The following is a 26136-nucleotide window of genomic DNA, read 5'->3' as shown; positions in this document are numbered from 1 at the left end:
GACTGGCCACCTCCACCCTGGGTGTGCCAAGGACATAGTGGTGACCATGAAGTCAGACGTGCCCATCACCCTGAAGAAGATGGGGATCAAGTGCAAGCTCTCCAAGATCGTGTTTCAGCAACCCCCGGACCAAGTGTCCGACTGGGATGACCGCATGCGCACAGTCAAGTGGGTGGACGTGCCCAGAAACACCCCCGGGACTTTCACAACAAAGCGAAAAGTGAGTAGGGACTTCAAACACAAATCTGGCCAGGCCTGCCAGGCCTGGGTGCCTACCGCCCTCAAATGTCACGTCGCATCATTTCCTTCTTTCATGGAAAAAAGAAAAAGCTCCCATTCCACTTGCCTTTTTAAAATATATATATATATATTTTTATTATTGACAGTATTACAGTGTCCCGCATCTCCCCACCACCACTTTACCCCCCTTGGCCCATTCCTACTCCCCGCCCAGGCCTTCACCACACTATTGTCTGAGTCCATGGGCTATGCCTATAAGTATATAAGTTCTTTGGTTTATCTCTTCTCGCCCCCTCCCTGCCAGATATGTCAGTCTGTTCCATACCTCCATACCTCAGGACTTATTTTGTTGGTGAATTTATTTTGTTCATTAGATTCCACAAATAAGTGAGATCATGTGCTATTTGTCTTTCTCTGACTGGCTTATTTCACTCAGCATAATACTCTCCAGGTCCATCCATGCCATGTCAAAGAGATTCTTCTTTTTTATAGCTGCATAGTATTCCATTGCCATTCCACTTGACTTTGATTTCAAAAGTGACAAACTGAACGTCCAAGCATGCCACCTGCCATCCATAGTACACGTACCGCAAGAACCACACTCCCTGATTGGGAGAGCTTTGGATTAAGTCTTGATATTTCATTGAGCAAGTCCTCCCACCTTTTTCTTCAAAAATGTCATGGCTAGTCTTGGGGTTGTTTCCTTTTTCCCTCGGGTGTCCAGAATGAAATGAGTTATGGACAGAATCTCATCTCTGGCCCATGCATGCTCCTCTTTTAGGTATTCCTTGGTTGGATTCCTTATAATAATATAAGCAAAGATGAACCCACGCCCAGCACAGGAAGGAGAACATGGATTACCTACCTGTGTGGTCCTCAGCCATCTGTCCCCCTGCCCCCCAGAGGAGATCAGGATCCTGAATCTTTTTTGCTCAGTCCCTTGATTTTTGTCTTTTGTTTCTTTTTTAACCGATGCATTCTGACAGGCATAACATTTAGTTGTAGTTTTTAACTTTATTTTTTTTAAGGCTGTTGCGTGTGCTTATCCATATTGTTGCATGAGGCTACAGTACACTCATTTCACTGCTATATAAAATTCCTTTATTATTTACCATCCATTCTTTGAAAAGTTACTCGGGGTTTCACTGCTATGGACAGTGTTTCTGTGAGCATTAGTGTTCACGTCACAGTGTATTCATTTGCAAGAGTTTATATTTCCAGAAGCAGAATTGCTGAATCACAGCATATGCGAATGTTCAACTTTCCAGGATAACTCCCAAATGTTTTCCAAAATGCTGTACCTATTTATGCCTCTACAGCAAAGAGATCCTATTGATCTACATTCTCTCCAACATTCGGCGTTGTCAGACTTTTTTATCTTTATCGTTGAAATGACAGAAAATAGTTTTGTTTGGGGCCTACTTTGCATTTCCCCGATCGCTAAATAAAGTTGAATGCTTCTTCATGTCATTATTGGCCATGCAAGTTATCTCTTATATAAATGCCTTTTGCCCATTTTTCAATTACGATGCTTGTCCTTTATATGAGTTATTTTATTTTTTATAAACTCTACGGTTCCTATTATTTGTCTGCAAACGTCTTCACCAAACTTCAGCTTATCTTTTCACTTTCTTTAATATGTCTTTTCATGAAAAAAAAAATGTTCATCTCTCCTTTTATAATTATTTCTTTTTGTGTCTTGTTTTTAAAACCCTTCCCTAACTGGGAAGAAATATAGTCACTTTTTTCCCTTATCTTTTTTTTTACATTTAAGAGGTTTGCTTTTGATATTTAAGCCCATGACTCACCTGGGTTTTATGGTATGAGGCAAGGATCCAATTTTATATTTTCGCATCTAGATAACTAATCTTGCCAAGTCCCTGCTTTGTTTAGCCCTTCCGTTGTGATCTGCCATGACTCCCTTGTCATCTAAATTGTACGTGTGCCTAAATGTTTCTTGTCTCTACAGTCTACTTTATTGCCAGTTTTTCTGTCCCTGTGCCAGTTTTACGCTGCTTTAATTTCTGTAGCTTCATAATCAGCCTGGATATCTGGAAGGGAAGTCCCTCTTCTATACTGTTTTGTCCTGTTTAGTTACTCTTGGCCCTTTATTTTTCTATATAATTTTGGAATCCATTTACCAAGTACAGTTGATCCTTGAAAAACACTGGTTTGAACTGTGTGGGTCCACTTATAACAATATATATGATGGATTTTTTTTAGTAAATACTGTTAATATATTTTCTCTTCCTTATGATTTTTCTTAACATTTTTTCTCTAGCTTGCATTATGGTAAGAATACAGTATATAATAGATATAGCATATAAAATATGTGTTAATTGACTTTAATCTTAGCAGTAAGGCTTCTGGTCAACAGTAGGCTATTAGTAGTTAAGTTTTGGAGAGTCAAAGTTATACATGGATTTTCGATTGCATGGAGTTCGGTGCCTCTAACCCCCATGTTGTTCAAGGGTCAACTTTACTATGAAAACTCTGATGGAAAATTGATTGGAATTGGATTGCATCTATAAGTCAGTTTAGGGAGAATTGACAATTTTATAATATTAATTTGTCCTTTCCATTAGCAAGGTATGTCACTCTATTTAGGTCTTTAAGAGTTTTTTACTACCATTTGGCTTCTTTAATAGTATTAGGACTCTTCAGGTTTTTTTATTTGTTCTGGGGCCAATTTTATTAAATTATTTTTCTAGGAATTTGCCCTTCAGGTAAGTTTTTATATGTATTTTCATAAAATTACTCATAATATTTTCTTACCATACATTTAAATCTGTAGGATTGATAATAATGTCCCCCTTTTCGTTTCTGATACTGGTTATTTGTGTGTGTGTGCTTTTCTTGATTGATCTCACCGAAAGTTTTTAAAATATTTTCAAGTAACTTTTGGTTTTGTTGGTCCTTTCTGTTTTAGATTTATTTTCTATTTTATTAATATCTGTTCTTATCTTTATGATTTCCTTTCTTCTACCTTCCTTGGAGTCCGTCTGACCCCAAACTCATGTCTGTGCAGTCCTAATGCCCTCAGTAGTTCCTCGTTTCCTTTCCCATTTACGAGTTATTTTAGGTTTGCCTTAATCCTTTATTCTGGAACTCGAGTGTATGAGTTGTGTCCATTTGCATTGGTAGAACAGTGTCCTGTTACTTCCCACAATGCCCCTGTGACGCAGCTGGCTCTGCATCACTGAGGACACGGCTGCCTTTGTTACAGGTGATAGAGACAGACCCTGAGCCTGCTCACTCAGTACTAGAAGAAAACTACAGAGAGCTGCTGCTGCAGATCAGTGCCAACGTGAACTTCGCGTCATACAAGTGCCAAACGAGCAACGTGCGCTTTAAGGAAACACTGGTTTACCAGACCCGAGTGTTTGAGTGAGTCATCAAAAGCCCCCAACACTCATCAAAGAAGTTCTTTCATCCCATCATTCACTCACAAAGCAGTTGAAGTCGACACTTGAAATCAAGATTTTGGCCAGAAGCCCTGGCCAGTGTGGCTCAGTTGGTTGGGCATCCTCCTGGGCACTGAGGGGTTGCCAGTTTGATTCCTGGTCAGGGCACATGCCTGGGTTGCAGGCTCGATCCCTAGTAGGGGGCATGCAGGAGGCAGCGGCCTATCAGTGTCGCTCTCACATCAATGTTTCTCTTTCCCTGTCCCTTCCGCTGTCTCTAAAAATCAATTTAAAAAATCTTTAAAAAAGAAAAACGTATAAGCCAGGAAACTGGCACCCGGTGATCAGCTTCAAAGGGAATAGCCCTTGCAGTAATTCATACCACCACCTAGGAACTATTCTTGTTGGCTCCCCAGGCGCCAGCTAAGACAATATTCACACTAGTGGGGATGGGATCGATCTTAGCCAAGAAACCCCATGACCACCCCATGATCAACGGAAGCTAACATTTCTCATGACCACTCCACGGGTATTGCTTCCAGGCTCCCTGCAGGGGACATGCCCAGTTACAAGAGGCACTATGCTCAGAGAACCCCAAAGCTATAGCTTCCCTCCAGATAATCATAATTCCTCCAGACCAGAGGCAATGTACCAAGCAGGGCTCCTTTCTACTATAAACAATGTTGCCTAGTAACACAGCTGACAGTTCTCATCTGTTTTCCAGGGAAACTGAGCTAGAAAGTTAATTCAAAGTCAGAACTGTCCTTAAAAGGAGAAAGGGTTATGTTACCCTTACCCCTTCACCCACACTCAGACTCAGGGATACAAGGATGCCCTGGATTCTGCTCCCAAAGAGCGCGTGGTCTCGGGTGGGGGCGAGGGGAATCGGAGAACTGAAGGTTGCAGCATGGTGCCCCGTAGAGGCGGTAAGAACACCTGACGCAGATGAGTATGGCAGAGACAGAGTGTCGCGGGAGGCTTCCCAGGCAAGCGGTGCCCCAGCTGAATTCTGGAGAAGAGGAGGCATCCAGTGAAGACGTGGGAGGAAAAGGCCTCCTAAGCAGAGACAGCAACACAGACAGAAAGGGAAGGCCTGTGACTAAGCTTTGAGAATTACAAAACAAAAATGTAAGCCACTGATCGTTCTACCTGGTAAAAATTAGTAACTAATTTGTTCAACTCATTTTGCGTTTTGCGCACCTCAAGTGTGCTCTCAAATTCGCATAGCGCCAAAGGCGCGAGGAAAGACGCGGGCTGCTCTGCTGGCGCCCGTCCCTGCTCAGGCGGGTCAGCAAGCTCTGGCCGCGGACGGGCTCCAGCCGCCAGCTATCTTTGTAAGCAGGGTTGTTGGCTCACATCCATGCCCATTCGTTTCTGCACCGTCAGTGGCTGTGTTTGCACTACAGCAGCAGAGCGAGTGGTTGCTGCAGAGACCTACGGCCCGCGAAGCCAAAAATACCTTACTGTCTGGCCCTTTGCCTAAACCAAGAATTCTTTTTATGTAAACTCTTCCATGCCACTAAGATTTCTTCACTTTATGAAAATTTCCTTTAGAATGAAGACCGCTACTCATAAATTCACACAATGAATATAAGCCCCTGGAGTCAAAGCACTTGACTTCAGGGATACCTTCATGGTCTACATGGATGAGATCGTGGAGATGTAATCCCTAAACCCACCCTAGACCTACTCCCCTAAAACCAGGAGAGCATGTGTGTTTCTTTCTCTAACACAATCATTTTCTTGTATCAAGACCTCGCCCTCCTGCTGTCATGTGTCTATGATCAAGTTTAATAGTGATTCAGAAAAAGCTTGTCTCCCAGTTCTTGTCTTAGACCAGGGGGAAACTTGAGGCAAGAAAAAGCTCCACTGATTCAGGACCTGAGACAAGTCTGTGTCTCAGCCAGTGCATCTCAGGAAGAGGTCAGATGGTGTCTGGAGGACAGGGACAGTGTTTCTGGTGGGAAGTGTTTCAGGAAGGAAAGGAGCTGTGGAATTTGCACCCCAGGAAGGTACTGTCGGGTGAAATAGATTTTTGTTGCCTCTCTCATGGGAGCTTTTCAGGATTACCATGATGCATGCTGAGAGTTCATTGCATAGGGTGCCAGTGGTATGCAAGATGGTTTTAGTAATAAACATGTGGATATTTTCACTTTCAATAGCAATGTATATATTTTGTGTTTTGGAAGGAGGTATAATTGGTACATCAAATGCATGATTTCAGATAAAATTGCTTAAAACTTGCCTTATAAAGAAATTTCTTAACAACGAAGTGACTTGACCTAGAGAAAAAAGTAACGGTGTAGATGATGGATGTGCCCACAAGACAAAATTCATTTGCGGCACATTTCTCAAATCCATCCCCTGATCTGTTTGCAGGTTGGAACTGATTAATACAGGAAGTGTGCAGCTGGAATTCGGCTGGACCTCAGAAGAGACAGCCAAGATGGTCAGCTTTGCGATGCCAGATAACCAAGGTAAATGCAATGACAGGTAAAACCCAGGGTCTGAACTGAGTCCTCAGTTAGTCAAAGAGCCTTGTTCGTGCAGAAGCGAGCACTGCTCCAGCAGCAAGCACTGCTTACCTACGAAGAAGCAAAGCAGAGGCCTCCTGATGTCTGCAGAGCCAAATAGGCCTGAGAAACTCAAGAGCCAACCTCTTCCCTCCTGGAGCCTGACCCTGCCCCCCACAAGGCCAGCACCCTCTCTCAGATCCTTAGGAATCTCTTCTTCTAGATATTAACCTTTTAGGAGATTACAGACCCTTGGAGAAGTGACGAAAGCTATGATCTGTGTCCCCAGGAAATTACACACCGCCCCCAATTTGCAGTTGATACACGTGAAGCACTTGGTAGGCAAATATCCGTTACTCCCGCTTCAAATTGCAGATTCCCAGGCCTTCTAAACGGGCCCTTATCCATGGACCCCGGATTGTGAACTCCTACTTTAAAACAGTGATTCTCCAAAAATTATGTTCACAAACCTTTATTTTTGAGGCAAAAGATCCACAGACATCTACTGGGCCTACTCCCTTGGACCAAAAGGAAACAAATTTGAAACTTGATGGAATTAATGGCAATATTTTTCACAAGTCACCTGTGAGATCTAAGAGTCAATTCCTTACCCCTAGTGCCCAAAGTTAAGTATATCTGCTAGAGGACGTGAGCTCACAGACCCCACAGAAGATCCCTAAGGACCGGTGAGTGGGCTACCTTCTCCCTGTCCTCCCACTGCAAATACAGAATATCACTGGCTCTCTGTCTGCCCCCAGGTTCTCCTCAAAAAGATCAGCTTAGCCAGCACACGGGCAGCACTCTGGACAGTGGCATGGACCACTGGACTGAAGGTTCCCCACTGTCTTTCTCTGTGGAGCCCATGTCGGGCATTGTACCCGTGGGGAAGACTCAGAAGATCCAAGTGAAATTCTCCCCATTGGAAGTTGGAGACTTCGAGAGCAATCTCTTCTGCCAGTAAGGAGATGTGCTCCCCAGAGCAAAGCTCTGCAGCTCCTATCCCTCTTCTCTGCCACCACTACCGCTATTCTTTCCAACCTCTCCACGGCCCCAAATTGCCACATTTCGCTTTAGAAAGATTCAAAGGGGCCAGCCTTAGGAGAACCCGGAGAATGTAGTCTTCTGTATTTCTCGTCAGCTCTCTCTGACTCTTCCTCTGGCCCACCTCTCCCTTCCTGGCCACATACAAAAGTCCACTGGGCAACAAAATAGTTGGCAGCCAGACGGATTCCAGCCCCGGAGCAAGCATGAACTTAGGAAGGCTTCCTTGTACCTTTACTAATACCAGGTTTCAGTACACACCTTGCAGAGCTATCGTTAAGACTGAACGACGTAACACTGTGGAGCTTAGAACAGTGCCTGGCACATTATAAGCACAACAAACATTAGGCGGTGGTGAAGGTGGAGGTGGTAGACCCAGTGCATAGTAAGCAAGGAAGAGATGGGGCCCAGACCCAGTTAGAGAAAATCAATAACCCATGACAGTGAAAGTCCCTGATATGGTGCGCACTCCAAGGAAAGCTCCATGGAGAATGCCCACCTTACAGAAGAGTTCCGTGAACCATGGCTGAGTGTGGCAGAGACCTATGTGAGCCATAAGAGCCTCCTGGAAACCCCACAGTCACACTGCAGGGACCCTCCTGCACCTAAACTTGGACCTGGGCTGGAAGTCTGCTCACATCTGGTTCACTTTCTCCTAGGAGCTCAGGACACTTTTTTAGGATTTCTGCATCACTTTCCATATCCCACTAGATGCCATGAGAGAGCCAAAGGATAAACCATTTTACAACAGGGAGATTTTTTGTACCACTGATGGAGGAAGTAGCTTGAGGCCATACTTAGGTACACAGAAGGGACCAGAATTCAGGCCCCTCATACTCCGCCCATTCATGCATTCATCCACTCAACTGTTAATTAATCAACACCTACTATGTAGCATGTACTGTTTAAGGCACTGAGGTTATATTGTTGACCAAGACCGACCCAGCCTCTGCTCTCATGGAGCTCATATTTTAGTTGATATAATATTCATTTCCAACCAACTAAGAAAGCAACAGTGGATTAAACTGAAAACTAAATAATAAAAATAACCTTATCCTCTCAGGATTCCCAACCTGCCACCTGGAGTGCAAGGCCCAGTCCTGTCAGCAAAAGGGCGGAGCTTCTTGCCCATCTGCCATTTTGACCTGAAAGACTCGGACTACATCACCGGTCATCGGCGCAACCCGGATCTCCGAGGGCCTGGTGGTGGGGCTCTGGATCCAAACACCCGGGTGATCGAGTTCACCAGTGTGGGCATAGGAGGGAAGAATATCCGGTGAGTTGCCTAGGTTTGCATCAGTTGAGTTCAGTAAGTCAATCCCCCTATAGAACTCGGAGGAAGGATTCAGAGAATTGAGCTAGATGGGTACCTAGGAGCAGGCTTCACATCCTGGGGTTTGACTGAGAGAGCTGCTACAGTAAGAAAGCTGAGTTCTGTCTCCTTAGTTTTACACCGGGGGAAATTTAGAAGGCATAAAAATATAATCCCTGACCACCACCTTGACCAAGAGGATCACTAGGGCAGAAGGTCCCTAGGCATCATTATTACTCTGAAGTCCAAAGCTCCAGCCATACTTTGGAGCCCCAAATGAGATGTGGTTTTCATTTCTACAGTAACAAAATATCTGTAACCGTTCTGATTCCCACATAGCTGGACTATGCTAGGGCAGGCAAGTCCTAAGAAAGTTTCTCTTAATGTTCAACCCCTCTCTCACTCTCTGCTATCGATTCTCCCCACTCGGCCAGAACTTTCACAATCCTGAATCCAACCACTAACACCTACTCCTTCCGCTGGATCTCTGAAGAAACTGAAAGTCTCCAGAACCCTTCAGCCTTCACATGCCTTACAGAGAAGGGCTGCATCTACCCTGAAAAGAAAGCCGAGGTGTGTGTGTGAATGAGGACCACTCAGCCCAGGGCTTTAATCATTCTATCCCTCTCTGCATAGTAAGTGTTCTGTAGACCAGAGATACAGTTAGAGAGAACAGCCTACCAGTGCATCCATCAACAAGTATTTCTTGAGTGGCTACTGTATACGTTAGGCAATCCTCATGGACAAGACAGACCTGAACTCTCTTGGTTGGCCATGGAGAAGCAGATCTCTAGTATTTGGAGTTTGAAAAATTGAGATTATTGAAGCAGAAAAGGGGAGCTGGACACCCACCAATGCCTGGACACTGTAGAACAGTGTTATTTTTGTCCAAGGGATTGACAGAAGTGAAAGGACACAGATGTGTTTTCACTTGGTCAGGCCAAAGGTCAAAACAGAACATTGGAGCCATGCCCCATGTCTTAGTACTACTGTTTCCAAAGTGATATAGGTTAGGGGGTCTGACTTTAAGAAATAAGAACTCACTGGCCAAAATAGATCTGTGGGTCCCTGTAAGTCCTGCAGAGAATCTTTGAGGCAGAAATAAATCCATGAAACAGAAATTACAAATTCATATGCCTTTGGGGAGGGTCATACAAATGAATGAAGCAGACCAAGGGGACCATGACAGGGAATGCAGGGCACCAGAGTTGGCTGGCCACAGTGCTTCTCTAGTAGATGACCACCACACAGAGAAGTGGGCCCAGGGTTACCAACTCTCCTAAATTTTTCGAGAAAAGTTAAAATCCCAAATTGCTATCCAAATCTCTCCATTTGTACATGCCATCCAACGATCTGGTGTGAAATATGGCAGCCTAGCCAACAGAGGCTGTGGGTGGTGTAGACCTCCTCAGAAAGACCTGTGGGCAAACAGGCAAACAGACATTGATGTTTCTGGTCCAGCCAGACTTATATGCCCTTCAGAGAGGGTAGAAAGTCAGTGGTCACCTGATAATGTCAGCCGTCATAACCCCAGTGCGACAAGCCTCAAAGGGCACATGGAGTAAGTAAACAGAAGTGCCTCTTACCACTCTGTTCCAAACTCTCTTCTCAGATTGCCTTCCAGTTCATGCCTATGCATCTGAACATCACAGAAGCATTCTGGACTTTCTTAGTCCCCGAACACAACATCACCGTCCCTTTCCTGCTGGTAGGCAAAGCCTCCGACCCTCTCGTCAATCTGAACAAGTCACACCTCAACTTAAGTTGTCTCCTCATTGGTAAGGCCGCCCTGTTGGTTTACATTTAGAGTTGGCTTGACCTTTAGGGGAGGGAAGTGGGGCCAACCCAACAATGAGTTCTAGGAGCTGGCTGGGGTGGGGATTTTTCCTGGTGCCCTTGAGAAACATGCCTGAGGGCCTTTCTCACTGTCACAAAGCCACAAAATAGTTACCTCTTAATCCAATGTATGTTCTAAACCCATACACTAATAGCCAAAGGAAATGTAGGAGCCTTGTTACAGATCCTACTTGGAAGATTCCTTTAGGGCCTGGACTGACCATCTTCATTTCCAGTGCCTCATGTCAGCCTCATCCTGCGTGTGCATGACCCAAATTTCTTTGCTTCTTGGTGTGTGCCACAGTAGTCAGATTTCTCTGCCATCCTTTCATGCATTTTTTTGGTTCAACAAATATTATCAAGTGCCGTATATGACCTAGGCACTCTTCTGGGAGCTGGAGATGCAATGGATAAAGCCATAGTTCCTGCCCTCATAATGGTTATATTCCAGGAACAGGAAGCAGACTACCAAAAAATAAAAAAGCAAAATATATAGCATGCCAGGTGTTCATAAGTGTTCTAGAGAGGAATGAAGCAGGTTTGAGAGAATAAAGAGTGCCACTTGGCAGTGGGAAGGTGACATTTGAGCAGAGACCTGACGGAAATAAAGGAAGTGACTGCCAGGTCCCTTATAACCCTGTGAATCTATCACATGGATGTGTTAAGTGTGTGTGTGTGTGTGTATGTAAAATACAGCTAACACCAGAAGATGTTTTAGTACTTCAATTTTTATTTATGAAAGTAATAAGCCAATCAGTGTAGCATAGTATAAGGAAAAATTTAATAATCTCTTCCCACCCATCCTATCTTATCCTTCCCTTTCCATCAAAGAAAACCAGTGTCAACAGTTTGATGTGTAGTATTTCCATGCATTTCTCATACTGATACATCTAAGTCAGCAGGAGGAAATTATGATGTTTAGTAAGGTCTTCAACAAGTAAGTGAGCAATATGTCATAAGAATAATAACAGCATGACAAACAGAAATTAACCTAGGAATGCAAGGGCCGCGCATTTCGATATCATCACTACATTAACCGTTCGAAGTAGAACAACCATGTGATCTTATCGATACATACTGAAAACTCATTACTAAAATTCAGGGGGGCATTCTCAACAAAAACTCTAAGAGGAAAAGAGGACTAGAGGAAAAAATTTGAATAAAGAAGGTTAACCAAAATCAAGAGGCAAATGTTATCTGATAACCACGTCAGTTAAAATCGAGAATTAGTCAAGGCTGCTCCTTATCACCATTGTTATTGAACACTTCCTCAGTGACTTTAGCAAATACAATAAAACAAGGAAATTAAATAGTTGTCATAAACATTGTGGGGAAAGGAGACAAAACTATCTCATTTTGCTATAGCTGATTACTTCAGACATAGAGAACTTCAGGAGTCGCCAGAGAAAATCAAAGCAAGTGGTAAATCAACAAGATAATTTAGTAAGTGGCTAGATACAAGTCAAGAATGCAAAAATCAATTGTTTCTCTTTCTTTTAGCGGTAAGCACTTAGAAACAAAGAAGTTCTATTTAGTATTGACAAGACCTATATAACATCTAAGGTTCAACATAACAAGAAAAGCGCAGGACCTACATGAAGAAAACTATAAAATCTTATTAAAATGCCCCTAAACAAGATCTGAATATTTGTCAATTCTCCCAAAAGTAAATGCAAAATTAATCAAGTTCCAACTAGAATCTCAGCTAGGGTTGCCAAGTAAAAATACAGAAACATAGTTAAATTTGAATTTCAGATAACAGTGAACAAATTGTAGTATAAGTGTGTCGGCATAAGCATGTCCCATGCAATATTTGGGACAGATACTAAAAAATTATCTGCTTCATATGGTAACCTTAGTCCCAAAGGACTGCAGGGGTGGGGGGAGAATTGAAGAAAATGATTCGAAAGTTTTTGTGGAAAAATAAATGCTCTACAATAGTCAAGGAAAGTAAGAAAAAGCAAAATAGCGAAAGCACCTCTATTTATTAGCCAGGACCCTGTCAGGACCCTTCTGACCTACCCGAGGTCTAGTAAAGAGCTCACCGTAGGGGTGACTTACAAAGGTATGAGCAGAGCAAAGGGGCCTCCCAGGGAAGGTGGGCCCGTTAACAGCAGCAGGAAGGCCCTGGGTCTGAAGAGACAAGGAGGGAAAGAGTGTCGCCAGAATCCCAGGAGAGCTGGGACAGTGGAGGAACCAGCCAGCAGCAGCAGGCAATCGATGGCACGAAGCTCTAGAGGCAGAGCCGGAATCCCGCCCGGGGAGGAAGGGCACGTGCAGAGCCAGAGGAAGAAAGAGGCCCAGGAGCTTGGGGGAGGAAAGAATAGAAGCTGGAGAATCTCTGGGAGGGAGGCGCCCTCTTGGCCACAGAGCAGCGCCTGCCGAGATACTTCAGGAGTGGGCAGGAGGCCTCCACTGAGGGCTGGCGTTTCCTCCTCAGGCCGGGAAGCCAGGGAGACCGTGCAGATCATCAACAGGGAGGAGCAGGGCTTCAATTTTGCCTTCCAGGAAAACTCCCGATTTTCTGAAGGTTTCAGCAATAGCCTCATCGTATGTCCCATGGAAGGCTGGATCCCACCGCTGTCCAGGTAAAGAAATAGGAAGGCCCCCAAGACTCACCCACCTAATATGGCAGGAGTCCCAGGCCTGCCAGCCAAGAGAATCAGTTTCCCTTAGAATGCCCCATTTATAGCCTTCCAACTCCGAAATTTAGATGTTAACAGTCCCATCTCTGTCCTACTTATTCCCTGCTGTTCATTTTCCTGATGAATTATGGAGCATCGAGAATTTTAAGCCCTTGTTTTCAATATTTTCTCATATATATTCTTTCCCTTGCTAGCTACTATATTTGAGAATCCGTAAAGCAGTGTGCTGCCTTGCCTGGAAAACCTTCAAAATGCATCATAATTTGGAGTTATTTTGCCTTTTCCTCATAAGGTTTCTGCTAACTCATTGGCCCCATATTCTTTAGCAGGTCTTAACAGGTGGCCCAGTCAGCTAATCTGCTGTCTTCTCCCCCAACCAGGTTACCAATTGATATTTTCTTCACACCAAAGCAGGAAGGAGATGTCAACTTTAACTTGATCTGCAATGTGAAAAGGAAAGCCCAACCTTTGACCTTGAATGTCAAGGCTGAGGGCTACACTATGAATGCAGAGGTCAAGTGCAAAGACAGGACTGGCTCAACCACTCTCTTGACTCCCAATCAGATTACCGTTCTCAACTTCTATGAGGTAAAGGTGTGAGAGGGCCTTGCTCTCTCTTGGTTGCAACACTGGCTGGGAAAGTCAGTACCAGTGAATATTAGCTAAGCCTCTCTGTTTCAAATGCCAAGGGGACCAGGAGAACTGAAATATGCCAGGAGCAGCTCCATCCACAGAACGTGTGTGGTTTTGATGTGAATGCTTCTAATTTTTCAGTGGGTGGAGAGACGGTAGGGAAGGGGAAGAATGCTTGTATTAAACACACAGAAAGGATGTTTGGCTACCAAGGGAGGTCTAAGATTTAAACTGCCATCTTACTCTTCGGATATGAGGAGCCCCCAACACTTAGTAGCTCTTGCTGGAATATCTGGCCACATTAACCTAATGATACTCAGCTCACTAACATCATCCTCCATGCCTATTTTCCAAGGGATATTTTTCCCCAATGCATTACATATTCTGATCCCAGAGGAGTGAGCCATGGTTTGCATTCACTCAATATACTGCTCTGTTCTCTGTCTCTCAGGTGGAGATGAATGAGTGTGTCCAGTGTGAATTCACCTTTATCAACACTGGGAAGTTCAACTTCAGCTTCCAGGCAGAGCTGTCTGGCCCCAAGGCCCTGCTGCAGTACTTGGAATTTTCACCCACTGATGGCACTGTGGATGTGGGGCAGAGTGCCCCTGCCATCCTGTCCTTCCAACCGTTTAAGAAATGTGTCTTGAAGGGCCTGGAGCTCAGAATCAAGGTGAGGCCATTGAACATTGTCCGACAGCATTCTGTCCTGGGAGAGTAATTCTCCTGAGTGTTTCTGGTCTTCTCCACCCTGCCAGAAGCTCCTGGAGAGTGGTCATGTTGGAGATAGTCCCATAGTCTATTAATGGCCTCAGCCGAGGTGCCTGGTGAGTGTCAGTTGAAAAGCAGCTGAGCATCCATGCACTGGTATATCACACAGCCATGAAAATAAATAAGGGGGATCGATGGAAGGTGGAGAGAGAGAGAGAGAGAGAGAGAGAGAATATGTACAACATTTTCCAAGATAACTTACTGAATGAAAAAACAAGGAACTGAGATATCAGCGGGGATGGCAGAGAAGGACCTCTGAAAAACTGCTCTTCTATAGCAATGAGAACACTGGCAGAAACTATCAAAATCAACTTTTTCAGAACTCTCCAAATTAACCCTTCCACCCTTGGTATATTGGCCTTTGACCTCATTCCTGTTATCTCATGGTCACAAAAGACCACCCCTCCTGCCACCCTGTGTCTGCATTACAGAATAGAAATAAGGGGAAGAGCCTGAAGGCAAAATACTTTCCCAGCAAGACTCTGACTCCTTATCTGAGAGAGGACGCCTTCTGTCTGCATCCTGACGGCCAGACGACGGCTGATGGCCTTTCGCCGCAGGGAAGCGGGAAATCGCACGGGTCCTGTCCTTTCCCCGCTGACTTATTTTACTTGGCAGAATAAGTTCGAAACCCATGCGTGTCGCTGCAGATGGCAGTATTCCATCTCATGGCTGAGCAGGCGTCCAGTGTGTATATGTGCCACATCTTCCATCCTGTCATCCACTGAAGGACGCGCTTAGGTGCCACCGATTGCCCTCATATGCGGGACATAAAACAAAAAGCAACAAAGGAACAAAACACAAACGTAAAAACAAACAAAAAAATAGACTTGTAGATACAGACAACAGAATGGTGGTTACCAAAGGGGAAGGAGGCGGGAAGAGGCCGAAGGGGGTAAAGGGGGCCAAATACAAGGTGATGGAAGGAGACTACACTTCAGGTGGGGCACCCCCCATAGAGCACACAGGTGTCGCACCTGAAATTTATATAATGTTATTAGCTAATGTTACCTCAATAAATTTAATTTTTAAAATGTTTTAAAAGTGGGAAATCAAGTATTTTCACCAGTGTACATTGACAACCAACCAGAGTCCTGCTAATAAGGAAGCCGTGGAGTCAGATGTCGGGCAGTCACAGTCTCTGCCACACCCCTCTGCCTTCAAGATGACTCGGTACTGCAGGAGCAAAGCAAGAGCCAGTGTAGAGTCTGTCTGCAGAGTAGCCCATCTTGCTTTCCTTAAATAAACAGACTTCTAACCTATGAGTCGGAATCTCTGAGACGGAACCCTGAGACCTGTATTTTTTTTAAAAACATTTGACTGCCTCCCCCCTTCACCTGAGGACTTAAGGGCCCTCCCTCCCACTTCTCCTAATCACACTCCACTTGCCGTTCCCTCCCCACAGATAAGCCATGGTCCAACATTCATGTGCATCATCTCGGGCTGTGCCGTGAGCCCCGCTGTCCATTTCTCCTTCACCAGCCACAACTTTGGGACCTGCTTCATCTACCAAGCCGGGATGCCCCCGTACAAACAAACCCTGGTCATCACCAACAAGGAGGAAACGGCTCTGAGGTAAGCAGACCTTCCAGAGCCTCCAGGTGATTCTGCAGCTCCTTGTGGGTCCTACAGCCTGACACAGGTGAAGTCTGGCCACGACAGAAAAGGAGGGATTATGGGAATGAGTCAGACAGGTGGACATGAGTCCCAAGTCTCCTTTCCCCACCACTTACTCTGACGCTTGAGCCATGAGCTTCTCTGCTGAACATCCCCTTCTAAAAGGGAGGAGGGCAATGCCCAATGACCCGATGAGAGGTTTGATGGCTTCCATTTATTTTCCTCATGTAACAGACGTGGAAACTGAGGCTTGGAGAGTTAAAAAGTGAATTTCTCAAGCCAGTGATCTTACAGAAAATAGTGGACCTATACTGAGCATAAGCCTTCTGATTCAAACCCAGCCTCTCCTCACCATCCTGCGTAGAATATTCCAGTCCAGGTTTCGGGCCCTATTACAGACCTAACAAAACAGAATCTCCAGAAACTGGCCAAGGGACCTGTGTCTATCCAAAGCTCTCTAGATTAGTGCTATGCAATAGAACTTTATTTGAAGATGAAATGTTATATATCTGCTCTATCTAACATGGCCGCTTGTCACTACATGTGGCTGGCTACAGAGCACTTGAAATGTGCTAGTGAAACTGAGGGACTGCATTTTTTATTTTATTTAATTGTAATTAATTTAAATTTAAGCAGCCACATGTGTCTAGTGGCTACCATATTGGATAACACAGGTCTAGATTCAAATCCCAACTTCTCCCTAGCTATGAGACCTTAGGCAAACTTTTTAAACTCTCCTCACCTCTGTCTCCTTTCCTGAAATGGGGGATAATAACAGTACCTCCCCTGTAGGGCTTTTAGGAGGATTAAATTAGTTCCTCTAGAGACAGTGCTTCGAATAGTGCCTGGAACATAGGAAATGCTCAATTGTTTGCTACTGCTGCTACTGTGGTGGTGGTGGTGGTGGTGGTGGTGGTGATGGTGATGGTGATGGTGGTGGTGATGGTGGTGGTGATGGGATGGTGGTGGTGGTGGTGGTGATGGTGATGGTGGTGATGATGGGATGGTGGTGGTGGTGATGGTGATGGGATGGTAGTGGTGGTGGTGGTGATGGTGATGGTGGTAATGATGGTGAATGGTGGTGGTGGTGGTGGTGGTGGTGGTGGTGATGGTGATGGTGGTGATGATGGTGATGGTGGTGGTGGTGGTAGTGGTGGTGGTGGTGGTGGTGGTGGTGGTGGTGGTGGTGATGGTGGTGGTGGTGGTGGTGGTTATCCTGAATATTAAGTTACAAAAGTGTCATATAACTTTAAATACTAAAAATCATATCTACTTATACTCTTTCTTGCATGATTTAATTTAACCTGAGTCTTACTTGTTTATAGTATTAAGCTCTATTTACTAATCTAGCCATACTCCTTCTCTAAGTGCTGTGAGACAGATAGGAGAGGTTGTAATGGACAAGTTTAGGTGCCTTCCTGCCCACAGGTGGAGTAGGGTAGACATGATCTTTGAAGACCCCTTCTAGTTGAGCAATTAGTAAGAAGAACAGCTCACCATTATGGAACATTTCTTCTGTGGTCTGTTTAGTGACTGCTTTAGTCCCTTTATCTCATTTAATTCTCCCAACAACCTTATGGAGGTAGCTATCACTACCCCCATTTTACAGAGAAGGAAACTGAGACCCAAATGGGCTAAGTAACATTTGTCAGGTCACATGACCAGTTAGTGATAGAACCTGAATCCAGACTCCTGTCTGTCTGACTCCAGAACACATACTCCTCTCCACTGTCATTGCCACCCACTTACTTTAGGAAGCACTTCCTTCTTATGAGGGGTACAAAGCATGAATGAAAAAGAAAAAAACATGAACTGCATTATCAAGAGAGGGTGAATAGACTGAGAAGAGCACTGGGAAAAGGGGCATGGGACTGTGAGTTTGAGGCCTGGTTTTGCCAGGATCTCAGGGTGTGATTTGAGGTAAGTAGCTTGACCCTGCCTGGGCGAATGTGGGCTGGATCATTGCCGGGGTCCCTTTCAGCCCTTAAATTCTGTGACTGTAGGATAGCAGGGCAGGAAATCCATCAGGACCAACTTCAGAGAGATGGGGGGAGCAAATCAGTCCCTCTGGGTCAGCCTTCTCAGAGCTTACACACCTTCCTCCTGATTTTCTCCAGCATAGATTGTTTGTATACCAATACCAACTACCTTGAGGTGAACTTTCGTGTCGAAGTGCTAAAGCCAGGAAAGACACTGGAGATTCCAATCACCTTTTATCCTCGAGAATGTATCAATTATCGAGAACTCATCACCTTTGAAATCAATGGGCTCTCACAGCACGTAGTTGAAATCAAAGGGAGAGGCGCCGAAATGAAGGTAAGAGGAGATCCTCGGACCGGCACCCTCCATCCTGTCCTTCCCAGCCCCTTGGCCCACCTGAGCCCACGCCCTTCCTCCCCTCTCCATGTCTCCGGCCTCTAAGCTGCTCTGCCAGAGGTCAGCAGTCCTGCTGAGGGGTGAATTGTCAAATCAGACTCAAGCGAATCATAGATCTTCCTCAATACCAAACTTCACTGTATCGAAGGATACAAGCTGCAATCACAGGCACTGGAGAAATACTCTTTTACTTGGGGAAGTTTGAGAGTGTCAGATGCAGGATCCCAGGCATGTCTTTTCTCCCACATTAGGGCATGTTTTGTTTTCAGATGTAGTAGGCAAGATTTGTTTTAAGCAATGTATGCAGACATATGTCTCAGTTATGGACCATCTTCTCTTAACACCACAGTGATTGACATCCTCCAGCCAGCCACAGGTCCCAGGAGTAGATTTCACAGAGGGTACCCCTTCTTGCCAGGAGCTCCTCATAGAAAGGGAATGGTCCAGCCCTGCTGTTCACCCCTTTCTCCCCAGTGTCTGGTAAACATTTAAGGTGTGTGTCTGGTGGTAGTATCTGCATTTACTAGGAGGTTCTGGAAGACTGAAGATCTTCCGAGATTCTCAGGAATGCGTGGGACATTTTAGCAACCAAGAGAAAATGGGAGGAACCAAGAACAACAGGACAATGCCCAAGCCAGTGGCAGGGTCTCTTCTGATGTCACTGATTCATTCCTTTGTTTATGCTTTCATTTACTCACTCAGCACCCATTATGCATCAGGTACTTTGGGAAAATCCAAAGGCAACTTAAATGTGTTCTCTGACTTTCAAGAGCTCACAGCCTGGTGCTGAAGATTGGCTTTTTTAGGCAAAATGGAAACGTGGGCTAGATATAAAGATAGTTGGAGGGAGAGAGTACAGTTTAGTGACTGGTCAAATGGCAGTGGCCAGTGGGTGCTGTTCACTGTGGGTCAGTGTCCTGGAGGGCAAGGCCCAGCCTAACCTTCGTCTGACCCAGGCCAACACTGTGTTCAGTGCTTTAGATGAGGACTTTGAAATGTATGTACCTTTCCACCTCTACCGCCACCATTCCAGTTCATCATCATCTCTCACACCTCAAGGCCTTCATGCCCTCCTCCAGTCCATCTCCACAAAGCAGTGAGCCGAGCTCTCTCACAAAATACACATTTGACTGGGCCACACCATGCTTCACCGGCTTCTTTCCAGGATAAAACCTGGCCACCCCTCAAACTTAATCTTCTCAAGTCCTCCCCTCTCTCCCAGACACAGGCTCCGACTGAGCCACTCCCTCCAACTCAGGGCCTTGCCCCTCCCCTGGAGGTGCTTTCCAACCCCACCCCACCCTGACTCAAGCTGCCTAGATCCTACCCTTCCCTTAGCTCTCAGCGCAAACATGCCTTGGGTGCGGGGAAAGGGGAGTGTCCCCAGACCCGAGTCTATCTCAGCCCCTGTTATAGGCTGTCCAGGTTCACTGAGCTTTTCCTTCACATCTCTTAACCATGTTGTAATTATGTCATTGTTGTTTGGTGGGCATTTTATGCACGTAAATGTCTGTTGAGCTAGTGAATGCTCATGTAATGTGAAGAGTGCAGGACACTGAAAGAGAGGGACCACCCTTGGCTCACCAGGGTAGATGTGGGATATTCATTTTTCTCATTAACTGGCAAACCCTCCCTCCCTGCTTTCTTGTCCCACAGATTTTAGTCCTAGATCCAGCCAATAGGATTGTGAAGTTAGGAGCTCTCCTGCCTGGGCAGGTTGTGAAAAAAACGGTTTCCATCATGAACAACAGCCAAGCCCAGCTCACATTCAGCCAGTCAGTCCTGTTCTCGATTCCAGAACTCCGGGAACCTAAGGTTGGTGCTCAGGGCTCCCAGTGGCCTCTTCACGTTTCCCAGTGGCATGAATGACTATGCTAACAACACTAAAAGCTCACAGTTCTCCTGCACCTTCAATGTGCCAGAACATTCTAACAGCTTTCCATGCATGTACCCCTATTCTGATCATCTTCACAGAAACAGTCCAGGGTTAGTGCTTTTATTATACTCATTTCACGCACAAGGAAACCAAGGCTTAGAGAAGCTACATACCTCTGAAGGGCAACAGAGTAGAACAGAAAGAGAAGTGGACTTGATGGGAGTCCGTGGATTGTGACGAATAGACACAGACCTGCATTGCAGAAAATTTGAAAAATATAGAAAATCATAAAGGAAAACATTTTGCCCATAATCTCATACCCAGAAATAATCACTTAACATTTTGGTGCCTATATTCCAGTGCTTTCCCTGCACATTTTTTTTACAAAAATAAAATCGCAACTTTCACATTTTGTAACCGTCTAGTAACATACCATAAACATTTTCCAGGTCTCCAATGCCACCTGTTCATTTCTGCCTCCATTATTGTCTATTTCTGCTCATTTCAGGTGTTCCTAATGTTTTATGTTATAAAACATAACATAACATGTATGCTTTGGTTTCAGTGTAACATCCTTGGAATCAAAGCTTTGTGTTCATCTGGTTTTCTGCTTAAGACAGGTTCCTAGAAGAGGGCTTGAGGGGTTGAAAAGAAGAGTTTGTTTCAGTACACATCACCATGGGCCCCTGACAGGGCGTCCCCCTTTGCCCTCCCATCAGCTGTGTGAAAGGCGCGTGCTTGATCCTAAATCCATGTCCTAAGTTCCCTGGGTAGAGAAACCACCAGTCCCAGCGGCCTGCTCCCCATGTGACAGTCATCATCCAGACGGCCCCTTGAAAATGGACCAAGTGTGCTCCATTCCAAGGGTGAGCTTATCCATCCTCTCAGTCAAGGCATTCTTGCATTTACTCAGCAAATATGTGCTAGGTGCTAAAAATATAAAGACGTGTCTTGGTCAGCTTGGGCTGCCATAACGGAGCACCGCAGACTGGGCGGCTTAAACAGCAGGCATTTCTTTTCTCTCCGTTCCGGAAGCTGGGAGTCTGAGACCAGCCTGGCGCGGAGATGGCCACCTTCTGGCTGCGTGTGTATACAGCAGGAAGCAAGCAAGATCCAGCTCTCTGGTGTCTCTAATCCCATCAGAAGGTCCCTCTCTCATGACTGCCTCTAAACCTACTTACTTCCCACAGGGTCCGGGGAGGGGGGGCTGCTCAGAGGAGGGCTGGGGGCCAGGGAAGGCCTCAGTGGAGAGAGGTCTGTGCTGAGTTTTACAGGATGAAGTGGCACCTCCCAGGCACACAGATCGGGGAGGGTGTTTCTGGCAGGCAAAGGTATACAGGCCGGAAAGAATCAGGGCTTTTGGAAACCCAGATGCGATTCAGCGTGACAGGGGCACTTTGGGGATGCAGGATACAGAAAAACGCTGCGAGAGGCCAGCCAAAGCAAGAGACCAGCGTGTATCGCAACCCAGGGCCCCGTGTTGCCCACTTTGCCATCAAGAGAAAGAGGGCAAACTTGTTGCTTTGCATTCCTAATTAATCCCAATGAGAGTCCTCGGTTCCGGTGGGTCAGGGTTTGCCATACCAACCTGCTTCTTTGGTTGGCCAGTGACCTGTGCTGACACCTGGGGTTGGCTTCTAACATCGTGTTTTGAGAAATCTCTAGGATCACTTTGCTAGCGCAGCTTCTTGGCCCATCATCTCACCCCCCGCTGCCTCGGCCCACTTGCTGGTGACTGCTCAACACTCTGTGCTGAAGGGGGCTCAAGGCTGGAAAGGGGTTTGGCTTCCTCAAAACTGATTTTGACTTGCGGTTACCAGGACAAAGGGGGAAGGGAGGACCATTCAGATTCACGCAGTGGTTCTCCAACGTTAGAACATAGGAGTCGCCCAACGTACTTTTGAAAATGTAGGCTCCAGGCCCTCCAAGCTCACTGATCCAGTGGGCCTGGGGCAGGACCCAGGAACTTGCATTGTAACCAGCACACCCAGAAGAGTGACACAGGGAGCCCGGGGAGCACTCCTCAGAAAACCCCAGAGCACTGAGTGCTGGTATGTTCTCCACCAGAGGGCAGGGATTGTTTGCAAGGGGTTGGAAAGAGAATTAACACTTATTAAATGCCTAGTATGTGCCATACATTTCTATAAATGATCTGAATGAGTCACAGGAAATTTTGTGTGTGTGTTGTTGTTTTTTTAATCCTCACCTGAGGATATTTTTTTCATTGCTTTTCAGAGAGAGTGGAAGAAAGAGAGAGAGAGAAAGAGAGAGAGAGAAACATCAATGCGAGAGAGACACATCAAGTGGTTGCCTCCTGCAGGCACCCCAACCAGGGCAGGGATGGAGCCTGCAACCAAGGTATGTGCCCTTGGCAGGAATTGAACCTGGAACCCTTCAGTCTGAGGGCCGATGCTCTAACCACTGAGCAAAACCAGCTGGGGCAAGTCACAGGAAGTTTAAGTAACTTGTCAAAGATGACACAGCTTGGTAAGAGAGAGCAGGAGTGAGATTTGCCCCCTGGGCTGTTACAGCCCCAGCAGCACGACCTCCAGGAGTGGAGACCTCAGAACCCGCTGCCCTCAGCTGCTGAGTCTCGTTGTCATCTTGCCCAGGTCATCACCCTGATCCCATTCCACAACATCACTCTGAGGCCCAAAGAAGTCCGTAAGCTGGAAGTCATCTTTGCCCCGAAGAAGCGTGTCCCTCCCTTCTCCGAGGAAGTGTTCATGGAGAGCATGGGGCTCCTGCACCCCCTCTTCCTCCTCAGCGGCAGCTGCCAGGCCCTGGAGGTCTCCCTGGACCAGCAGCACATTCCCTTTGGACCCGTCGTATATCAGACGAAAGCCACACGTCGCGTCCTCATGGTGAACACGGGCGACGTGGGTGCAAGGTAGGAGCTGGAGCAGAGTGCTCTGACCCTGGACCAGATTAGACATTTGTTTTACAATTGTGGCCACTTTTTCTTTCTTTCCCCTCCCTTTTACATCTCCTTCCTTCCCTCAAAATGCAACAGCAGAGGCCTCTGCAGGGTGATCACTATTGGCATGACTACTAAAATGAATATGACAGAACCTTTGCTTAGTGCCTGTAACATGCCCTTTACATGGCTCATCTCGTTTAATCCCAACAATTCTATGAGACCGATTCTACAACCGATCAATTTTACAGATGCGAAAACTGAGGTATAAAGAGATTAAGTAACTTTTCCAAAATCCCACATTTAGCAAGAACTTACCAGGCACAGGTGCAATGCTGAGCACTCTTACAAAGATAATCCCATTTTATTATCCCAGAACCCTCTAAGGTAGGTGCTGTATTGTCCCCATTTCACAGATGAATTTGTGGCTCAAAGACGTCAGGCAACTTGCCTGGGGTAACACAGCCAGGAAGTGAGAAAGATGGGATTGGAACCCAGGGGTACCTATGGTGGCTCTCCTTTCCGGGCTCTACTCACTTGCTAGCAGGTGCCCACCCCAGTTACTCCTTGGCCATGCCACCAAAGCTGCGCAGGCTGCACACCACCCTTGCAGGGGGCACCCTTCACAGACTCAGTGTGAACGGTGCCCTGAGGGTGCAGTGTGGCAGCCCTGGCACTGGAAGCACACTGGTCTGCACCGTCCACCCTCCCTCTCCTGCCTGGACCAAATGCCAGACCACAGAGGGATGACCAGTCAGAGCCATCGGATCCCAGTGCCACCAAGAGCAGATGCAATTCACATGAAGGGATTGTCTCCACCCTCCTGGATCTGGTTTGAGAGGCAGCGCAGGAAGTGGTTCAGGCCACTGTCTGAGGAGGGTTCCCGTCCTAGCTATGCAACCTTGGGTACACACGTGGAAGCATGTTCATGTGTATGTCCCCCAAAGTGTCACTGTGGGCAGTAACATAGATGCAGCCACCTCCCACCATGCTCAGCTCTGAGAGGGAGCAGAGTCAAGGTACCCAAGAATGACCATGGCCCTGTCCCCACCTGCCTCTGTTCAGCTTAGAGAGGGAGTCGAGCTCTTACCCGGGAGTGACCTGACCCTTGTCCCCACTGCCTCTGCTTCACCAAGCAGTCTTTCTCCTCCCGGTCCCATGCAGTCCTCAATGGGGTGGACCTCCAGTCTCTTGTCCTCAGCAGCATGAAGATGCCACCAGGATACTAGTAAACTGTCTACCTCGTCTCTTTTGTCCTGGAAAAGGTTTAAATGGGATGTCAGAAGATTTGAGCCTCATTTCTCCATCAGCCCTGAAGAAGGCTACATCACCACAGGCATGGAGGTTTCTTTCGAAGTGACCTACCATCCCACCGAAGTGGGCAAGGAGAGTCTCTACAAAAACCTGCTCTGCTTCATTCAGGGAGGCAGTCCTCTGAGCCTAACCCTGTCTGGGATCTGCGTGGGACCACCTGCTATAAAAGAGGTCAGTAAGTGCTGCCCACAGAAGGGCCAGGGGCAGGAGTGGGCCGAGCAAGCCCCACAAGTGAACTCAGCCAGGCCTTCCAGAAATAGATAGCTCTGTTCAGACAGTCCTCAGTGCCCGCATCAAGCATTCAGACCTGCTCCCTCCTCCCACGGGGCCTTTGCACATGCTATTCCCACTGCTGAAATATTCGTTTTCCCCTCTTCATTTAGTTAATTCCTGTTCATTCTTTAGCTCTCAACTCAAGCATCACATTCTCAAGGAAGCTTTCATTGACATCTCTGGCTAGATCAAGTTCTGTTATAAGCTGTGAGTGAAGGGTGAACAGCTTTACTATGTTTTTCTTAAAAATAGGCTTGGTTTAACCCTCTGCTAGCTCTGTTCCTAGAAATGTAACATTGCACTACCAGCTGTGTTCCTGGCAACATTGTTTATGGTAAAAATGGCACCTGATCCCATCTCTCTAATTTTATGTCAAGAATAGAATGTAAATGGAATATACAGTATGCTATAAACATGCATATGCAAATCTTGGCAAGAACATATGCTTTCATTTTCTTGGAAAAATACTTAGGAGTGGAATGGCTGAGTCATAGGGTAGATATATGTTTACCTTCTTAAAAACCTACCAAACTGTTTTCCAAAGTGGTTCTGTCCTTTTACATTCCCACTATTAATGTCTGACATTTCTATTTGCATCACATGCTTACCAACACTTGGTATGGTCTTTTTTTTTAATTTTAGCCATTCTAATAGGTATGTAGTAGTATTTTGTTGTGGTTTTAATTTGCAGGTCCCTAATGACTAATGATGTTGAGAATTTTCTCAGGTATTTATTTGCCATCCATATATATTCTTTGTTGAAGTATCTGTTCAAATTTTTTATTTTTAATTGGGTTGTTTGTTTTCTTATTATTGAGTTTTCAGAGCTCTTTATATATTCAGGACACAAGTTTTACATTTAGACCTTCAATCTCTTTAAAGTTCATTTTTGTATATAGTGCAAGGTATGGATCAAAATTCATTTTCTGTACATGGATATCTAATTATTCCAGCACCATTTGTTGAAAAAATTATCCTTTCTCCACTGAACTGCCTTTGCACTTTGGTGAAAAACCAATCAGTCATATATGTGTGGGTCTATTACTGAACTCTATTCTAGTCCATTGATCTATTTAACTCTCTTTACACCAGTACCACCTTGGTCCATGTTGCTACATTCAATGGCCAGTTCCCACCCCTCATCTGACACCTTGAACAAGTATCTCCTCCTACAAACAGCTCCTTCATATGGCTTCCAGGATACCGCCCTCTCCTGGTTCCCCTCCTATCTGATTAGCTGCTCCTTCTCATCTCTTCTGATTCTTCTTAACATTGCAGTGTGCCAGTCAGGAATTAGTCCTTAAAATCCTTCTTTTTTCTAAGTACACTTATTTCCTAATAATCTCACCCAGTATTTTAGCCTTAAAA

The 26136-nt window shown here is 45.7% G+C and overlaps 1 protein-coding gene across 1 annotated transcript in view; it reads left to right on the top strand.

Annotated features, from left to right (window-relative positions):
- The window catches only part of HYDIN (HYDIN axonemal central pair apparatus protein), a 241291-nt gene that overhangs the window by 203666 nt on the left and 11489 nt on the right, over positions 1-26136 (top strand). Inside the window, 15 exon segments of the mRNA XM_087827374.1 lie at positions 2-220; positions 3467-3627; positions 6024-6121; positions 6916-7114; positions 8262-8474; positions 8945-9083; positions 10123-10288; positions 12787-12934; positions 13372-13579; positions 14076-14297; positions 15801-15970; positions 18130-18328; positions 20045-20203; positions 22877-23154; positions 24447-24666. Coding sequence (XP_087683500.1) covers positions 2-220; positions 3467-3627; positions 6024-6121; positions 6916-7114; positions 8262-8474; positions 8945-9083; positions 10123-10288; positions 12787-12934; positions 13372-13579; positions 14076-14297; positions 15801-15970; positions 18130-18328; positions 20045-20203; positions 22877-23154; positions 24447-24666 — 2799 coding nt within the window.

This window comes from Miniopterus natalensis, chromosome 18 (genome assembly GCF_054644295.1).
Source record: "Miniopterus natalensis isolate mMinNat1 chromosome 18, mMinNat1.hap1, whole genome shotgun sequence".
NCBI classification, from domain to species: Eukaryota; Metazoa; Chordata; class Mammalia; order Chiroptera; family Miniopteridae; genus Miniopterus; species Miniopterus natalensis.
The sequence above is the reverse complement of the archived record's forward strand: the minus strand, read 5'-3'. Positions and strand labels throughout refer to the sequence as shown.